The sequence below is a fragment of the Agelaius phoeniceus genome, chromosome 4, assembly GCF_051311805.1.
Source record: "Agelaius phoeniceus isolate bAgePho1 chromosome 4, bAgePho1.hap1, whole genome shotgun sequence".
Classification (NCBI taxonomy): Eukaryota; Metazoa; Chordata; class Aves; order Passeriformes; family Icteridae; genus Agelaius; species Agelaius phoeniceus.
The window spans coordinates 51701745-51719472 of NC_135268.1; the positions used below are offsets into that span (position 1 = coordinate 51701745).

At 41.1% G+C, this 17728-nt stretch overlaps 1 protein-coding gene across 1 annotated transcript; it reads left to right on the forward strand.

The window, feature by feature from the left end:
- Window positions 1-1291: 1291 nt before the first annotated feature.
- On the forward strand, window positions 1292-16124 carry UGDH (UDP-glucose 6-dehydrogenase). The gene is made up of 12 exons (XM_054633047.2): window positions 1292-1691; window positions 2286-2454; window positions 4728-4829; window positions 6180-6380; window positions 6464-6661; window positions 7138-7285; window positions 8481-8575; window positions 9881-10011; window positions 10699-10832; window positions 11895-11986; window positions 12074-12184; window positions 14860-16124. Exons 2-12 carry the CDS (start codon window positions 2293-2295, stop codon window positions 14968-14970), a joined length of 1485 nt encoding a protein of 494 aa, XP_054489022.1. The 5' UTR covers window positions 1292-1691; window positions 2286-2292; the 3' UTR covers window positions 14971-16124.
- The last annotated feature ends 1604 nt before the right edge of the window (window positions 16125-17728 follow it).

Consider the following 17728-nt stretch of genomic DNA (forward strand, 5'->3'; position numbering starts at 1 on the left):
CAGAGGGAAGTCTTTCTCACACACAACCCGGCCTCGTACCCTGGGTGTTTCTAGGAAATGCACTCCTTGTGTGCCAGGCACAAAGCACAAAGCACACTTACCAACGCCCTCAGCAGACCACTCTAAGGACCTGAAGTGGTTTTGGCGTGGCTGGTACAGAGGGACCAGATAACATTCTTGCAGTACAAATGTACGCATTCATGGCTATTCTGAGACCTAAGGAGATAGATGGGAGTTCGAAGAGCATGGTATAGGTGAGACTGACTTCTGAGTCACTCACTGAGCTTCTATTTGCTTTGCTTAGGTTTCCCTGGGGGGGAAAAAAACCTCACAAAAACTTAGATGTGTTTAAAACTGAGACATCTGTGCCAGTAAGCAATGGGAAAATGTATAACTTGGTTTTACTTCAGAATAAACACGGTGAACCCTGTGCCTTTGCCAGGCGGTACATTGACTAACCACACTGAATCTGCCAGGATCCTGCACTGACTGCAAATCTCAGTAGGCTCTTTCAGTGGAAACACACATATTTTACAGGCATTTCTAAAGGACCTGAGATTACAGTATGTACTCACTCAAATAGGTAGAGATTCTTCCAGGGAAAGACGAGATCCTCCAAAGTAGTAACAGGATAAGACATAAAACAGAAATAATGATTCAACTTTTTAAAATATATTTTAAGAGCTATGGATGAAAATGCCACATAAGAACAAGGCAATTCTTTAGTTGCTTTGATAAGAACACATATGTATTATCCACCTATACTGGCAACTGTAATCTATTTAAAGTCTAATCTAAGTCAAAATGCAGATGGAGCAAAGTCTCCCACCCAGCTTCTAGGAGAGGCAGTGTAAGTGAATTTAAATGTACTGGAGAAGAAAAGACATCAGATTTCTCACAATCTTTCTGCTCCCAAAGTCACATGTAGTATACTAATACCATACCATGTTTACATTAAAGGCAAGAGCAGTAACTTTAACACTGCTAGGCAAGAGGTGCCTGGGCAGTGCCCAGGTCACAAGAGTGCAAGCTCGTTTTATTTCCTTTTTCTGGGAACTGTTTACCACTGCATTTTCAAAGCTTAAACTTTAAACACTGAACTTTACTGTAACCTATCCACGTTTCCCTTCACTTCTCTTTGTTGAAACAGTGCTACGGTACAGGAGGATGAACACCGCCTTCTTTACTTCACAGTAACCATAGCTGAAGGACAAAGAATTATCCAACCACCACAATTAAGTTCTCTTACGAAAGCACCCTGAGGCAGACGACGGGAGCAGCTCAGCGGCCCAGCCCCGCAGCTCCCAGCCGTGCCCGGGGGCCCTGCAGCCCCTCAGCCGCCCTGGCGGGGCCGGGCCTGCCCGAGCTGTCCCGCGGCCATTCGCCGGCCCCGCGGCGGGCGGGGAGCGCGGGGCGGGCGGGCCGGCGCCGTTCTCCGCCCCCGGGGGAAGGAGGAGGCGGGACGGCCCCGCTCGGCGTCCTCGCCATGAAGCGGCCGCCTCGGGCCCGCCGTAGCCCTTTAAATAGCGGCCGCCGCCACCGCCGCTCCCTTCGCAGCCGAGCGTCGCGTTGAGCTCGGCGCGCATCCTCTCCGAGCATCCCTGCCGCTCATCCCCGCCGCAGCGCTCCCGCTCCATCCGCGGCGCCGGGGCCGGACCGCGCCTGCCTGCCCGCCTTCCTGCCTGCCCGCGGTGAGTGTCCGTGCTGCGGTGCCGGCCGGAGTCCCTCGCTGCTGCCCCGGGGGGCCCTTCCCGGCGCGGGGCCGGGGCGCGGCCGGGGAGCCGCTCCCTCCCGCCGCGCTGCCGGGGATGGAGCCCGCGGCGCCGGCCCGGCCCTGGGGGGAGCGCGGCCGGCTCGGCCCGTAGCCTTCTCCGGGGAGGTGGCGGAGCTGCGGCCTCCCCTTGCCGGCCGAGGGGCTCCAGGGGCAGGGCGCGGCCCGGGCCCGCCGAGCGCTGTCTGCAGCGGCGGGCGCTGCTCGGCGGGGCTGCCGCGGCATCAGCAATTCCTCGGCCCGAGGGGGTGATCGGGGTGTCCGGACTCAAAGCGAGCACAGAAACCCTTCTTTGGTGGTCTCTGGGTGTGCTGGCGCTCCGGAGAGGGGCAGGCTCCAAAACCTTCCCGGCTTGCAGAGAGGAGTAGCAGTGCATTTCAAGAGAAAGAAAACGCTTCTGTGGGCCGCAGCATAATAAAATCTGAAATCACTGATACTCTTTGTTTTCCTTGAATTGTTGGCCGGTATTTTAATTTTTAACTCCAGCTTTTCTGTTTCCCTCTCCTCTTACTAGAGCAATCATGTTTGAGATTAAGAAGATTTGCTGCATTGGTGCTGGTTATGTTGGTGGGCCAACCTGTAGTGTTATTGCACAAATGTGCCCTAATATCAAAGTTACTGTTGTGGATGTCAACGAAGCCAGAATCAATGCCTGGAATTCGGACACACTCCCAATCTACGAGGTAAACATCACTTTTGTCTCTTATTCCAGCCAGCGTTCCCTTTGCTTGCCTTCCATTACATGGCATTTCCCTGTAGCCCATTTCTGAAGCTTGTCAAGCTTAGCATGTCAGTGATGTCCTTCAAAAAGTATTCTGGAGCACCTGCTTGTCCCTACTGCTCATTAAACCAGGTTTCTGAAATAACTTAATGCACCTGATGCTGATGTGTATTAATGAGTATATGAAGGGCCTGATAAGGAAAAAGTAATTCTGTATATAGTGAATTTTGCTAATCATGCTGACTTTGTTTTGGGACCTGATTTGATCATAACATAGTCCTCTTGTTCAATTACAGATACTATCTGCTGGCTTGTAGCACAGTATAAATGTGTTAATACTGACCTGTAAGCTTTATTTGCATTCTAAATACTGCCAAAATCCAATCTGTGCTGTCCAACTTTATCTATGTGGAAAGATCGGGACAGTCACGTTTCTGATTCAGTTGTACCATGAATCTTCAATCTGGCCTAAGAAGACTAGGACAAATAAATGTGCCACACTGTCACTCCTTCCTTGCAGAATTACTTTAATTTGAAAATATGTCAAGCATTTTGCTATTTTGCTTCTTTTAGCAATTTTTTTTTCCACTCTTTTTCATCATAAAAGAAGAGGTCTCTTTTTCTTTCCTTCATTCTTTCATGAAATACAGTTTTTATAGATTTGAATTCTTTAATAGGAGTGAAAATTTATCTTCACTCATCTCCCAAAGACAAAGGATCTGACTGGTACTAACAGTTGCTCTTTTGCTGTAAGAAGTTTTCTTCCCTCTAAAAACCAGAGCTATACTGTGACTAAGTCAAGATGAATAGACCTTCTTTGGCCTATAAATTCAAAGGAAACTGTATTATGTTCAGATTAGTAGGTGAGGCATGAATATAGTTTTTGAAAGCAAGTACTTTGTTTTCTCTCAACACTTAGACTGAATGAGCTAAAGTAGAGCTCGCCTTGGCATGGTTTTTTTTTTTAAAAAAAACCCCAAACTTGTAACATCTGTTTCCTGGAATGGTGTCCTTTGCTTACAAAGAACGCACAAAAACTGCCAGGAGTTAGTTCAGACAGTTGTAAAATTGAGTCATTGCACAGTGAGGTTTTTGTGGGTTTTTTTGGGTTGGATTATTTCTTTTCAGTGTCAGAAATTGTCTAGTGGACTGCCTTTCTATTTACACCCCTTTGTGAGAACCATAGTTAGAATATCTGATGGATTGAAGGATGTTACTTTGCCTGTTCTGACCTTTGTTTTTCTTCTAAGTGGGTGGTATTTGATATAAAACGAGACAGTAAAAATGTCTTGCATAAGAGAAAGCTTCTGCTTGCTTTCTTCTCTCCATCCAGTGAACCTTTGCCTTTCTGGCATTTACTTAAGTATCTAATGTCATGATAGGTGTAATGAGTTGGAGATATGATTGCCACACGAAGGTGCATGACTGACTATTCAAACAAAATATCTCGGTTCAATTTTTTTAAGACCATTCTTAAAAATCCATACAGAGGATTGCTCATTTATATGTGACCTCCTGCCTCTCTTGTCTGAGTGGAGGTGTTAAGAGAGGGGAAAGTGTTACAGCACTCTATGTGTCTCTGGAAAGAATTTAATCATATTATGGCTTTTGTGATTCTCCCACACTGTAGGAGTGGTGCCAGGATAAGTTTAGTCTGGCCCCATGAGGGGTGGTTGCTAAAGGAGTGGTCTTGATTTCCTGTGTGTCTCTGCTGCCTATCTTTCACTGGATCTGGGCTTGCTTACTTAGTGGAAGACTTTGTGGGGTGTTCTTTTGTGCTGAAGCAGTTTTAGATCTGATATTGAGGGGATCATGGACAATGGGAACAGGAGAATTGAGACCACCTCCTTAGTTTGCAGTCTAGGGAATATTTTAGACTTCTTGGATCTACTTAACATCACTCTACAGGTATTTCTCAAATTGCTTCTTGTGGTAGTAGAACTGAACACAGGAATAACTGAAAGCTAAAATTTGGCTGTGCAAATAAGCAATTTAGTGTGGCTGAAAGTTTCAGGACAGCATTGTGAGTTTTTTTGAATAAGAAAGAGTTTAACTTTTTTTACTGTGTAAATAGTCTTCAGAAGCTTTACATCTGCCAGGCTGAAAACATGCTGCACTGACAGGGAAAAAAAGAAAATATTTCTGTATCTGAAATTATGTTCTGTTTGGGCATAGAGTTTGCTGTTCTTCTAACTGCATTAATCTTAACTGGTTTTTTTTCTGCTTCTTTTTCAGCCAGGGTTACAGGAAGTAGTAGAATCCTGTCGAGGAAAAAACCTCTTCTTTTCCACTAGTATTGATGATGCCATTAGAGAAGCTGATCTTGTATTTATTTCTGTAAGTATAGGAGAAGGTGGATGTGTTCATCTTTTTTTTCTAATTTTTTTTTCTTTCTTATCAAATCATTGTTTCTTTTCTTTTAGGAAGTTGCCTTTGCTTTTGTCATGTAGATTCAGTTAGCAATGTCATATCATTGTGTCACAGATTGCTCCTTGTCTTTCTGTGTAGTGCTGGAAAAGTGTTAAGTAAGCTTTTTGTTTGTTTATCTTATAGCCAGTAGCACCTTTAACAAATGAACAGGTTCTAAGTCAGAATGGTAATGTTGATGTTTAATTTGGTTAGGTGTATGGAGTCAGAGCAGAATGTAGTGCAGCTGTCATTGCAGTGTACTGGTGAAACCTGTGGAACCTTAGTAATAATGATAAATTCCTAGACAGATATGCAAAATTGTATGCTGGTTATTTGCTTACAAAGATGACCTATTTCTAGAATCTTTTCAAAATAGTGTATTAATGGAAGCAGGGATGGCTTTAATGTTTCAAAGCTATTGACACCACTGGAAAGAGGATTTAGTCAAAGATTAACCTTTTGTAATGTAGAAGTTGTTACTAATGCAGAATCCAGAAGAACTGATTGCTGTTTGCCTTGGTAGACCACAGTTAAGTTTCTTGTTAAAATTGTTTTTTCTTGAGGTCTCCTCTTTATTAGGGGACTGTAGTTTGGAGCTCCCTTTCTGACAGTATTTTCCTTCATGCAGTAAGTCTCAAATGAATGCTGTGTGGCTGGATGACAGCCACTAATACAGCCCATATATTGCTACTTGTCCTTGGTTGAAAACAAGCTGTTGTGTTTTACATGTTGTTGCCATTTCTTCTTTCCATTTGTAATGAAAAGCACCCTCTGTCTTCATCTAAACTACGTGTTTTCCCTCATGTTGCCTTTTCTGTGTACATTGGTATATTAATTTTCATCAGTCCTAACCTTAGGTTTCATTGTAAAGGGAGTTTAAGCTGTAGTTGCCTCGCTGGCCACAAGATTCTTACATGAGTCTTTGCACTCCTAGTGTAGGATAGGTAACAAAAAGTGGCTGGCCATAATCATGTAGAAATTACTGGTGTTTCCAGAATAAGGATTGTTTCATCAAAGCCTGCAGAACTGCTACGAATTGTTCTTGTTTAAATCCTATTTAAATAGAGACCAGTGAGCTTTCTGTAGGAAACAAAATGTGTAATTGAGACAGCTAATACCTCTTCATCTGATATGGTAACCAGAATAATTCTGGAGCAGAAGCATTTTCCTTCCTCTGAGAAGGAGAATGTCCATCAGTCTTAACAATTTCACTTTGCCTCTTAACACAAGAGGTACTGACTTGTAACATTTCTTCCCTTTTCACGTATTTGTAATTAGGTTAATACACCAACAAAGACCTATGGAATGGGAAAAGGCCGAGCAGCTGATCTGAAATACATTGAAGCATGTGCTAGAAGAATTGTACAGAATTCAAATGGCTATAAAATTGTCACTGAGAAAAGCACAGTTCCAGTACGTGCTGCAGAGAGCATTCGTCGAATATTTGATGCTAATACTAAGCCGAACTTGGATTTGCAGGTAAACATAATCTTTGAGTTGTGTATTTAAAGCCTGGGTGTTGCTTTTGGCTTTTACTTGTTGTTTTTCTGCTGTGGGTGTAGGTGCTGTCTAACCCAGAGTTCCTTGCTGAAGGAACAGCCATCAAGGACCTGAAGAACCCGGACCGAGTGCTCATCGGTGGGGATGACTCTCCAGAGGGACAGAAAGCTGTCCGTGCTCTGTGTGCTGTTTATGAGCACTGGGTGCCCAAAGAAAAAATCCTCACAACCAATACCTGGTCATCAGAACTTTCTAAACTGGTTAGTGTTGCTCCCTGCTGTGGTCTGCAAGGGGTGTGAGACAAGGCTCAGAAGCAGAACTTTGTTGACTGAGTGATGCAGCTAGGAAAGACAGGTGAGGTTGGGAGGGCCCAATGCATATGTCAAAGGATATTGATCTTTTCAGATCAGCTGACCTGGTTAATAGATGCTTCTGACTTTCTGTGAAGTCTTTTCTCACTTCTATTGCTGTTAGTTATTAGTAAGAGCAAGCCTCCAGTGCTGCAGAAACTGATTACCTTCATAAAATGGTTCAGACTCTGCAAGTTAAGCATTATCTTGTTTCGCTTAAATCCCATTAACTGGCATCTATATATTAAACTCATTAGGTTACCCTTTTGTATGTCAATGGAGTTGCATAAATACTAAAGTAGTCCTTTCAGTAGCAACTCCCTTTGGTCTGTGGACATCTTGGTTTCTGGAAAAATGAAGTTCTTTACTATACTTTTGATTTGCAGGCAGCTAACGCTTTCCTTGCCCAAAGAATCAGCAGCATTAACTCAATCAGTGCTCTGTGTGAAGCTACAGGAGCAGATGTTGAAGAAGTAGCAAGAGCTATTGGAACAGACCAAAGAATTGGAAATAAATTTCTCAAAGCCAGTGTTGGTACGTGAAAAAAATCTTCCTTTCTTTTTCCCCACTGGGCTTCTGTTTTAATAGTGCAATATAATATATATGTATATATGTGTATATATATAATATAATAGTAGTGTTTTGAAATAAGTACTCTGGTTCTTTAAAATTTTCTACAGCATTAGAAGTGCTTAATGTATGAAAATATTACTGTAGAATACTAGTATAAATCAATTTTTCTGGTAAAGTATGTAGAACTGAGGTTGCTCCAGGCTCAGCAACCTGAAACTGGAGAGTTCAGAGTGCATGGTTTACCCTGCCTGTGACACTGGAAAGAAAAGCTGTGACTTAATTTTTCTGAAACATCACTGCCAACAGTGCTCTCTAAGATGTCTTCCCAATCTTCCCAATTGCAACTGCTGCAGTTTTATCTGGGAGTTGCTGCCAGTGGCCTGAGGGAGAAGAGAATACCTCTAGCTCAGAATGTGTGATGACAGCTTGTAATTTGTAGGATGAATTCATAGGATCATAAGGCTGGAAAAGGCCTCCAAGACTGAGTCCAACCTTTGACCAATCACCACCTTGTCAACTAGGCCATGGCACTAAATGCCATAGGCAGTCACTCCTGGATTAGATTTATGAGGGAGTAAAATGTGATGAAGTGGTGATTGGTGCATCAATTGCTACTGGTTTGTTATAATTCCTTCTACAGTGTGTTGTTTCTGGGACTCTGCTTGCTGAGCAAAGTTCTCTAGGTTCAAGGATCCCTCTGTCTCAGTTCTCCCTTGGTCAGCTGTGGTGATCTTTCATTCTTGGCAATGATTAGATATCCATTTGGGGGTGCAAGAGGAAGGAACCTAATCCTAACACGCTTGTTTTGAGAAATAGTAGTCTAAATCTTGAGGAAGGGGGAGAACAGGCCCAGGAGCTTGTCTACCTACTTTAAATAATAGCCTGTAGTTGCTTTTTCTCATACAGGTTCAGATTTCTATGTTAAAACTTCCATTGATTTCAGTGGAACCTGAAGCATAATTAAGCCTTCTGTAGCTGACTAAGAAGGTCCAGGAGTTGGATTTTAAGAGGTTAAGATTTTTCATTTGCTAGCAGTGAAATACTGGGAAAAATTACAATGCTGACTATGTCAGTGACTGCCAAAAACTCCTTGGTTCCACAAATTGGCTAGGACGGGTACCTTAGTCACCTGTAAAATAACTGTTTTCTCTTTCAGGGTTTGGAGGTAGCTGTTTTCAGAAGGATGTCTTGAATTTAGTGTACCTCTGTGAGGCACTGAACTTACCTGAGGTGGCTCGCTACTGGCAGCAGGTACAAGTTCTTCACTGGCTTTTTTAGAGGGTGGTGTTTCTTCAGCACTCAGCTTCCAGGCATTGAGCTTTTAAGCACTATCCACACAACCTTTGCTTCAGCTCCAGGGAGCAGATACCTTAGTGCTGATCACCTTTACATTTCAGGGCCCTCAGCTTATCACTGACATTTGATACTTGTGGGTGCTTCAGCTTTTTTGGGGTGAATTAAGTTACTTGGACCAAATGGATTGTGAAGCTGTCTAGCAGCAATAGAAGTTGTGAAATACAAGCATGTGTCTCCTGTCTTTCTTTTGCAGCTGGGTATCTGTCCACTTTGAATTCAGAACTCACAATCTTTTCCTCAGGATCTACTTTTACAGTTCTGAAAGAACTCAGTAGATCTTGCTATTTTTAAAAATAAACATGGTTGCTGCTGTTCCCTCATTTAATGTTGGGAATATATGGATGCCCTCAGGCCTGGCTCCAATGCAGCAATGATACCCAGTCTGTACTAGCAATCCCTATTAGCCAGTGAAAGCAGCTCACTTTACTCCCTAGTCCTGACTGAGAAGCTTTGAGATGTGTGGTGTGCTCAAACAACCCCTTTGGTTTATTGTCCTCATTTGTCTCTGGTGGTCAGGTATAAGGCTGCCTAGCAGATGCCCCCAGAATACCACGTACATGATTTTCCTACCTTATTAGAAGCTTTGGCTTTTTTGGTCTTCATTTTGGTTAGCCTGTTTTCCCTTCACTCTCCTCCATCCCAGGAACAATTGGAGCACTTGCATGTAATAACAAAATAACAGAAGTGAAGCATTTAAGTGTGGTTGAATTACACAGGTTTTGTGTATTGGCATCTGTTAGTGTGGATTAAAAAGGCTATAAATATTCTCACAGTTGTTACACATGGCATGTCAAAATGTGTAGGTCTGTCAGTGGATGTGCATGGCATGAAAAAAGGTAGGGTACTAGCAAGTACCCTAACACTGAAATTGTGCTCTAGGCAGAGACATGGAAAGCAGTAAGTTTTAATTTTTTGAAAAAAGCAATCTGAAAAAAATCCTAGCCTTTAAATGAGATAATGCATGTTAAGATGTAAATATGGGCATCAGTATTCACTCATTAAATAGGATTTATCTCAGAATTTAATACATTAATTTAAATTTATCTTTGGGTTGCTTATGATACTGACTACAAATGCTTAGCCTTCTCTTTTAAGCCTCTATTAAATCTATGTGTGGGTAGTTCAGCTTGATTGTTAATAGAATCTGTTCATAGTTTAACATGGCTCCCCTCTGTACCATCATGGCTTGTATAATTTCAGGTAATAGACATGAATGATTATCAGAGAAGAAGATTTGCTTCCCGCATTATCGACAGCTTGTTTAATACTGTCACTGACAAGAAGATTGCTATTTTAGGGTTTGCTTTCAAAAAGGATACTGGGGACACAAGGTAAGCTCAGTTCACCAGCATGGACTCCCTACAGCTGTCACCAGCCCCCAGCTAATGCCCACCACTGAACTGAATTCATGGCTGGACATGGGACCCTTTTTTTCTTGTGACTGCATTGGTTTGTAACAAGGATTAGTCTTCCTTAAATGGGTGAGAACTGATTCTTGACCTCTACAACAGACCTGAATCATGCAGAATGTTGCAGATAATTCTAGTCCTTATTAACTTGCACAAGCAAAGATAGATTTTGACAGACTCCTTCCATTCTCCACAGAAAAGAATGCAAACAGTTTTGCAGCTGGTTCTTAAGTTGCTTTGTGAAAATAAAGTTTCAGCTTGATTTCCTGAAGTGGCTTATTCTGTTCTCCTGTAAAGGTCAAACTTGATGCAACTCTTCAACTGCAGTTTGTGGGGAAAGCTTATAAACTCTAGGCCTTTATAATTTTGGTCTCTAGGAGTCATCAGACTCATCTTTCTTGGACAATTCAGCAAAAGAGATACAAACCTTTTCATATTATTCTCCTTGTTGTCCATCAAGATTACAGGTTTCCTGCTGGCATGGTTGCCACTAAGATATTGAATGTAAAAATGATATCAAAACTCTGGCATTGCATATCATGATAGTTGAGAACTTTCATTACTTGGAACACGCCAGCTGGTTCTTAACTGATTGGTTCTCTTCCCTAGAGAGTCATCCAGTATCTACATTAGCAAGTATTTAATGGATGAAGGAGCAAAGCTGCATATCTATGACCCTAAAGTACCTAAGGAACAAATCATCTTTGATCTCTCACATCTGGGTGTCTCAGAAGATAACCAAGGTAAGAATTCTCATATAAAGTTTATTCCCCTCTTCCCACCCTATTCTCAATACATACGGGTCTGTTTAAATATTTTAAATTCATTTTCAGCATGACATCATTGTGCTGTTGGTTGCAGTTACTAAAAGATTGTTATAGCTCAGAGGATTATTCTCATTCTTCTTCCTTTCCCTGTAGCTTTTGTAGATAAATGCTAATTCTCAACTACTGCATATTTTTCTTCCAATAAATACTCATTTGAATAGATACCTAGAATTTTATCTCTGAATAATTAAAAGGAGGAGAAAAAAGAATGTCCAGGACAGACTAGTTCTGACAGTTCCTTTGTGCCCTGAGTTCTATCTTAGTTCTTTCTCACATATCTAAAATAGAAATAAAGAAGTGATTCTGGAATGTACTACAGAGCATTCTCCCTTCCCTCATATCACTTCCAAATTACTTTGTTTCCTTACACTCCATTTAAAATAATCACCTATGATTACAGAGGTAAGGGGCATTTGGGACTTTTGTTTTCTTACTGGGAAGAGGGGGAATGGAGCTGATGGATGGGGAGAATAGTTGAAGCTTCTATGGAGCAAATTGAGCTGTGATGAAGAACGAAGGGTGTACATTATTAGACATGGCCTTGAATTAGAGGGAAAGGGGAGACTTTCCTCTAGGCAGCTGCTCAGGCAGCCCCTGGGGAGCCACGTGTGTCTCTTCTCTAGTGTGAACTGAGTGTAAAATAGAAACTGATGTGCTGCTGTTGTACAGACAATGACCTTTGTGAGAGTTAGCATTTGAGCGCTCCATAGTACCTTCAAATTCTAGAGATTTGCTTGACTGTTTACATCAAATTTGAATTATGGACTTCAAACATGTAAGTGCTCTGCTCAGATGCCAGGTATGACCTGCTTTCATTTAAATAAGTAAAATCAAAATATTAAGTATCTTGGTAGAAAATAAGGTGAGTGACTTGAAACCACTTGTTTGTGTAGGGCAAGGAAGGAGACTCATTTGCCAGAAACATGCCAGACTGATGCTAAAGACATGCAGAGTAAAACTGCTTTCCTTCTGTTACAGTGTCTCGCTTGGTCACTATCAGTAAAGATCCCTATGAAGCCTGTGATGGAGCTCATGCCCTTGTAATTTGCACTGAATGGGACATGTTTAAGGTAAATGCCATCTTTAATTTAAAACTAAAGAAAAAAGAGAGTGTTATGCTACTTATTTATTCTATCTGCTTTAATTACTCTTTACAGGAGTTGGATTATGAACGTATTCATAAGAAAATGCTCAAGCCTGCATTTATCTTTGATGGTAGGAGAGTTCTAGATGATCTTCACAACGAGCTACAAGTCATTGGCTTCCAGGTAATGATGTTTCTTATGTTGTTTTCCTTCTGCTCTCTTCCCTATTGTTCTCCTTCTTCAGTGACTGAGTAGTAAGGGGGAAAAAACCTCTAGAGGTGAGGATTTAAATGTAAACCTGTTTGTTCTTAAGTGTTCATTAGTTCCTCCACTATGTTCCTACTTTCACAGACTGATGTGCTTTTAAAGTTGAGGCTATGCAATCAATATTCCACAGTATAAGCCTGCCTTGGAATCATTCAGGTTGGAAAAGACATCTGAGGTCATGGAGTGCAACCATAAATCTAACATCTGAATGCTGCTCTGCCCTTCTTTGCAGCACTGAAATAATGGACAGTTAGGAGATGAATGTGAAAAACTGCTCAATCTCATGCCTAAATTTATTCTGGCTTGATATTTGACTCCAAAACCAGCCCCTGCAGTGTTTCTTCCAGATCTGCAGTCTTTGCAGAAGGGCTGAATTTGTGTTAGAATCTGTGCCATAGCCCCTACTTGGAGTCTTATTTTAATATCACCAAAAAAAAAAAAAAGAGCTTTTGAAATTGACAGTAACAGGATAGCAAAACTAACTTTCTGCAGAAGTAAATGTGAGCTGTAAGTACCATTTTTGCTCCTTTCAAAAGACATAAGCAGGTGTACTGGAGACATGAGACTTAAACACTGAACAAGAGAGAATGCAGGTAATAAATGTTTATCAGCCAGTGAGATATTCACTTGGACAAACTATTAAGGGAAGTTTTGGACTCTTCTCCCTGAGGTCTGTGAAACAAAGTTGGCTGATACTGGAGGTGAAAGCAATGAATGCAAAGATGTATCTGAAGATATTCAGTGAAAGGCTCAAGTATTACATGAGAGGCTGGAGGAGATGACTGATTAATCCTTTTAGTCCTTTGTGTTTGATTAAGATCAGCCAGAAGATCCAAACAACGGTGTTTGTTTATACCAGAGAGAGGAACCAGAAGCTTAACTTTTTAGCTAGGTGTTTTGCTAAGCTAATAGCAAATTCTAGATTAAATTCTACTCTGTGTGATATTTCTCCTAGGAATTTGTCTTCTGAAGTCTTCTGTGGCTTAGACTTTATAGATCAGAGACTGTACTCTTGTGTTTCTTCTATGAAATTATACTTGAATTTTTAACTTATTTGTGAGTTTGCCATCCAGAATGCAATTAGTCATCCAGGTTTATTATCCAGATTTTTCATCCAGAGTATCATTGCAAAGGCATTTAACAATTGACCTATATTTTCTGCATAAAATAATAAAAAGGATTTTGTCTTAAAAAGACAATCCCAAAATGGAAGTTTTTAGAGTCCTCATCTTCTCATTTCCCTTGTCAAAAGCTGTTGCATTAGACTGATGCTGATAGCAATTCCATTGTATACAATCCAAAACTATGAATTTGAGTAGTTTTGAATTTTTTTATCAAACTAGCATTTAAATAACTTTAAACACATCTACCATTTCAGTTATAACCTGTTTCCACAGGTAAAGCTTCATTCAGGAAATATGAATGGGAAGCTCTGTGATTCTAGGCAGGGTAATTTCTGATTTGAGAAAAAAGCCTGCTTAGGTCTCAAGCAGGAAAAGCAGAGTAAGCCTTGATTGAAGGGCTTGAAGCACTTTCAGCATAGATGGAATTGGACTAATACTGAAATCACCAAATCCCAGAATAATCTGATGGAAGCATCTCAGCCAGATACCATAAGAACAAAATCTGCAGGCCAGATCAGATGCATGTTTCAGTTACTTTTCATTCCCTATACTCCTGAGTATTGTGCTTATTCTTATAATGGCTATAGGATTTCTCTCTGGATCTTTTTTCTGTGTTTAAGCTACAGGTATGTGCACTGTTTGTGAACCAGCTTGTATAAATCCATTTAACCAGGCAGTTGAAGCTGTTAAAGGCAAATATGGTACATACAGCTCTCTTGACTGTTTAAACAGTGCTCTTCAGTGTTAATTCAGATGTCTGCCTAGAATATATTCATCAAAATTTTGTTAAAATAGAATAGTTGAAGTATTTTGTCTTTTGGAGCTTTGCATTTGATCTGCATTACTTAAGAGGAAAGCTACGGTTCTGCTTATTTACTAAGTGTCTGAACTGTCTTACCTAGTTGGTGTTTTGTCTTCCACAAGCTCTGTCTTTAGTGATTCACATTAGTCTGACCTAGAAATTAAGGAATTTGCCTTGCTCTTTGAATTTGCCATACCTGGCTTGAGTGTGTTGGCTGTGTAACAGGCTTTCACTTGTTGTGTTGGCTGCCTTTAGCCTTTCAGAGCTGTGTTGCTTCAAAAACAGCCTACTGCATTATGGAGGTGAAAAGCTTTTTACTATAAACTTTAGGAAAAGGAGTCTGAGGCTCCATTTTATGAATACCCAGAAACATTTTATGGTGCTTGTATTTGTAGTCCTGTGGAAGGTGAGGCAGATGAATGCTCAGATTGTCAAGATGCAGCTTTAAATAGGCAAAGCAGGCACCTGTAAAAGGCTGGTTGGTTGTTTTTGTTTTTTTAACAAACTCTTTGCAACTCCAGTCACAGAAACTGTCCTTGGGCACACTGTGCTCTGTGGTTTGTTTTATTCCAATGCTCATAAAATGTGTTCTTTGTAGCTTCCTCATAGGTTGACATGATTGTTAGCTTGCCACATTGACTTGTTAAATGTGATTTCTTTTTCAGATTGAAACAATTGGGAAGAAGGTGTCAGCCAAAAGAATTCCTTTTGCTTCTTCTTGTGAAATTCCTAAATTCAGCCTGCAGGATCCACCTGTCAAAAAGCCTAGAGTATAATGTGTAATACATACTGAAGGAATTTTGTTGATCTTCCTAATGATAATACTGTAAGCCTATGCTTTTTTTAAGGAAATATATTTTTCATAAACGAAAGCAGTTTTACACTAGAAATGGTACCTGGTACATGTGAATTCAGTCTATTTTCAAATCTATATTTTTATAGCAATTTTTTTTGGTTACTGAAGATGGTACAAACCTGTTTTTAATAATGAATCATCTTTTAAGTGAAAAGTTACCTTTGAACTGCAGATTTCTGCTTCCAGAAATGTTCCTAAAACAGCACTTTAAATATTTCAAATGATATGAAAAAAAAGGAATAGAATATCTTTCTACCTTAGTCCAGTTACAGACTGTAATCAGTCTATATAAACTGTGATCTATGGACTGGAACTTTGGTCTCACCAATTTTTTTTCTTTTGGGGTGATTCTCTGCCTGGTTAAATGCATGCTCTAACTGGCATTGAAGTCAAAAGATAATTTCTAAGTAAATTAGTAGGGTTTAGGTCCAGCCCTAAGGTAGAACTGACTTCAAAAATAATGCCCCAGTCCTGGTTGGGATCTATTGACACTGGTGCAGTCTAAGCTGCATCTTTTGGGAGACCACGCAGTTCTGCAGGCATCAGTTGTGCAATTAGTGCCAGTGGACAGCAGTTACAGACTGATCCACTAGCAGATCTTCAGTTTTCATTCTTTGGTTGTCCTGCCTACATTCCATGTGCAGCCACACTTTTTTTTTAATCAGATTCCTGGGGCAAGTATTCCCTAAGTTACAGCAACACAACCTGTCTTCAGCAGAGGAGCATTCTGCTTTTTGAACATTTGAATTTAAGGAGAATTACCTTAATTTAATATCAGCCCAAGTAGAAAACAGATATTGGCTTTAATGTTACCTGATAGTTATCTTTTTCCTTCATTACATACTCCATCTGAAAGCAGTCTTTTTAATGAATCTGCAAAAAATTAATCTCTGCTTTGAAGAAATCATTAAAAATAAATTCAGCCCCATAAATCAGCTTCCTACCTCATTTGACTAGCAGGAATGAATACTTCCAATGTTCTCTTGATATTTTTGCCTTTACTGTTACTTTGTTTCTACTTGTTTTTATTATTCTCAATTGGCCAGTGCTATTAAAATCCTTGAGATGACAGTGTTTGTCAGTGTTTGGCTTGTTGCATGGGGTTCTGAAATGGAGGGCAAGATAGAGAAGGATGACCATGAACAGGTTTCAGATTAGAAGGTATAGACAGCTTAGTTGAATAATAGCATGTGGATAGCAGAGAATTATCCTGCAACAGGTCAAGTGTTACCTTCTGAATTATTTGACTGGTGTGCCTTCAAACATGGTGTATCAATAGTTAAACAGGAGATAAGATCAGAGTCATGGCAATGAGTGCTGTTACTGTAACTGCTTACCCAGAAATGGGCAGACTACAGAAATGTAGGTACAGTTGAAGCTTTAGGACAGTTACTTGAAGATTGAGGGAACTTGTATAACAATTTGGATAAACAATACAAGACAATTATCTGACTGAAATAGTTGTGTCCTTGAACCAGATGCTTCCAGGTTCTGCATGTTAATGGCTTCCACTTAGGGACTTGCTCTGCAGCAATCATCTGGCACTTTGGGCAAATATACCTCAGGCTTTTTGTCCTGTAAGATTTTTCACACGTCAAAAGCCACTCAAAGTGAGTGGGAATTATGGCTTAAAATCAAACTGTCATCTTTCATCATACCATTTCCTCCTCCTTACTGGTGAGTGCTGCTTTCATGTAACAGCCCTGGATGGATGCAGCAGGGTTGCAGAGCTGCCCTTGTGAGCACTGTGATCCAAGAGGCAGACCCACCCTGGTGTTGCAGCTGAGTGTCCTCTTGGCTTCCTCTGGCCCTGTAGCACCCGCGAGGGCAGGCTGCTCCCTGCTCCTTTGGGGTTAGCAGGAGGGTGCTGACAAGTTGTACTCCAAGGATCTCTTGTCCCTCGACTGTTCAGGTTAGCACAGCACTGCTTCAGGGCCCATCTTAACCTGGAGGGTGAGCAGGGGTGTCAGAAAATCAGGATGCCTTTCTGAAACTTGCAAGCACCTGCAATAGTAGTGCCCCTGTATGGGACCTGTCTTCATCAGTTTGAAGCAGATGATGAGCTGTTACTCTTGTGTGAAGAATTGCTCCTTTTAGGAATATGAAAGTGTTCCTGAGATTCCAGTGGCTTTTCACAAGCCATCCCAAAGAGATGGAAAATGAGTGCTGCTAGCCCTATTGCTACCCTGTTTCTCCTGCAGAATTAGTCAAAGCCTTGAATTGTGACTTGTGGGTCAGTCATAAAGATGTTAAAGAATGGCCAAGTTCATTACAGTGGGATCACTCTCACTTCCCTCTCTTAGCAAAGGGGGAGCAGCAGATCCTTTCTCAAGAGCAGTAAGAGGTAAAACTAGTACTGGCATTTCCCTTGCTTTCTCAGAGTAACTTAGTTTCTTGGTGGCTGCATTCTGTTAGTGGGAGAACTGGGACTGGGGGATGAATCCAGTGGGGCATTCCTTCAGGATACAGCCATACCTTGCATATATGCCAGAGAACCTTCCCACAGGCCAAAAGAAGAGCTTCAGAAGCTTGTGCAGCACCTTGAATCATCAGCCATTGTCTTCAGAGTACAGTTATCAGGGAAATAAGAACTGGAGATGACCCAAGTTCCTGTTATGAAAGCTTGAGTAGTGGATGTAAGAGATGGGGTTTAATGCTATTGAATTTTTGTGTATGGA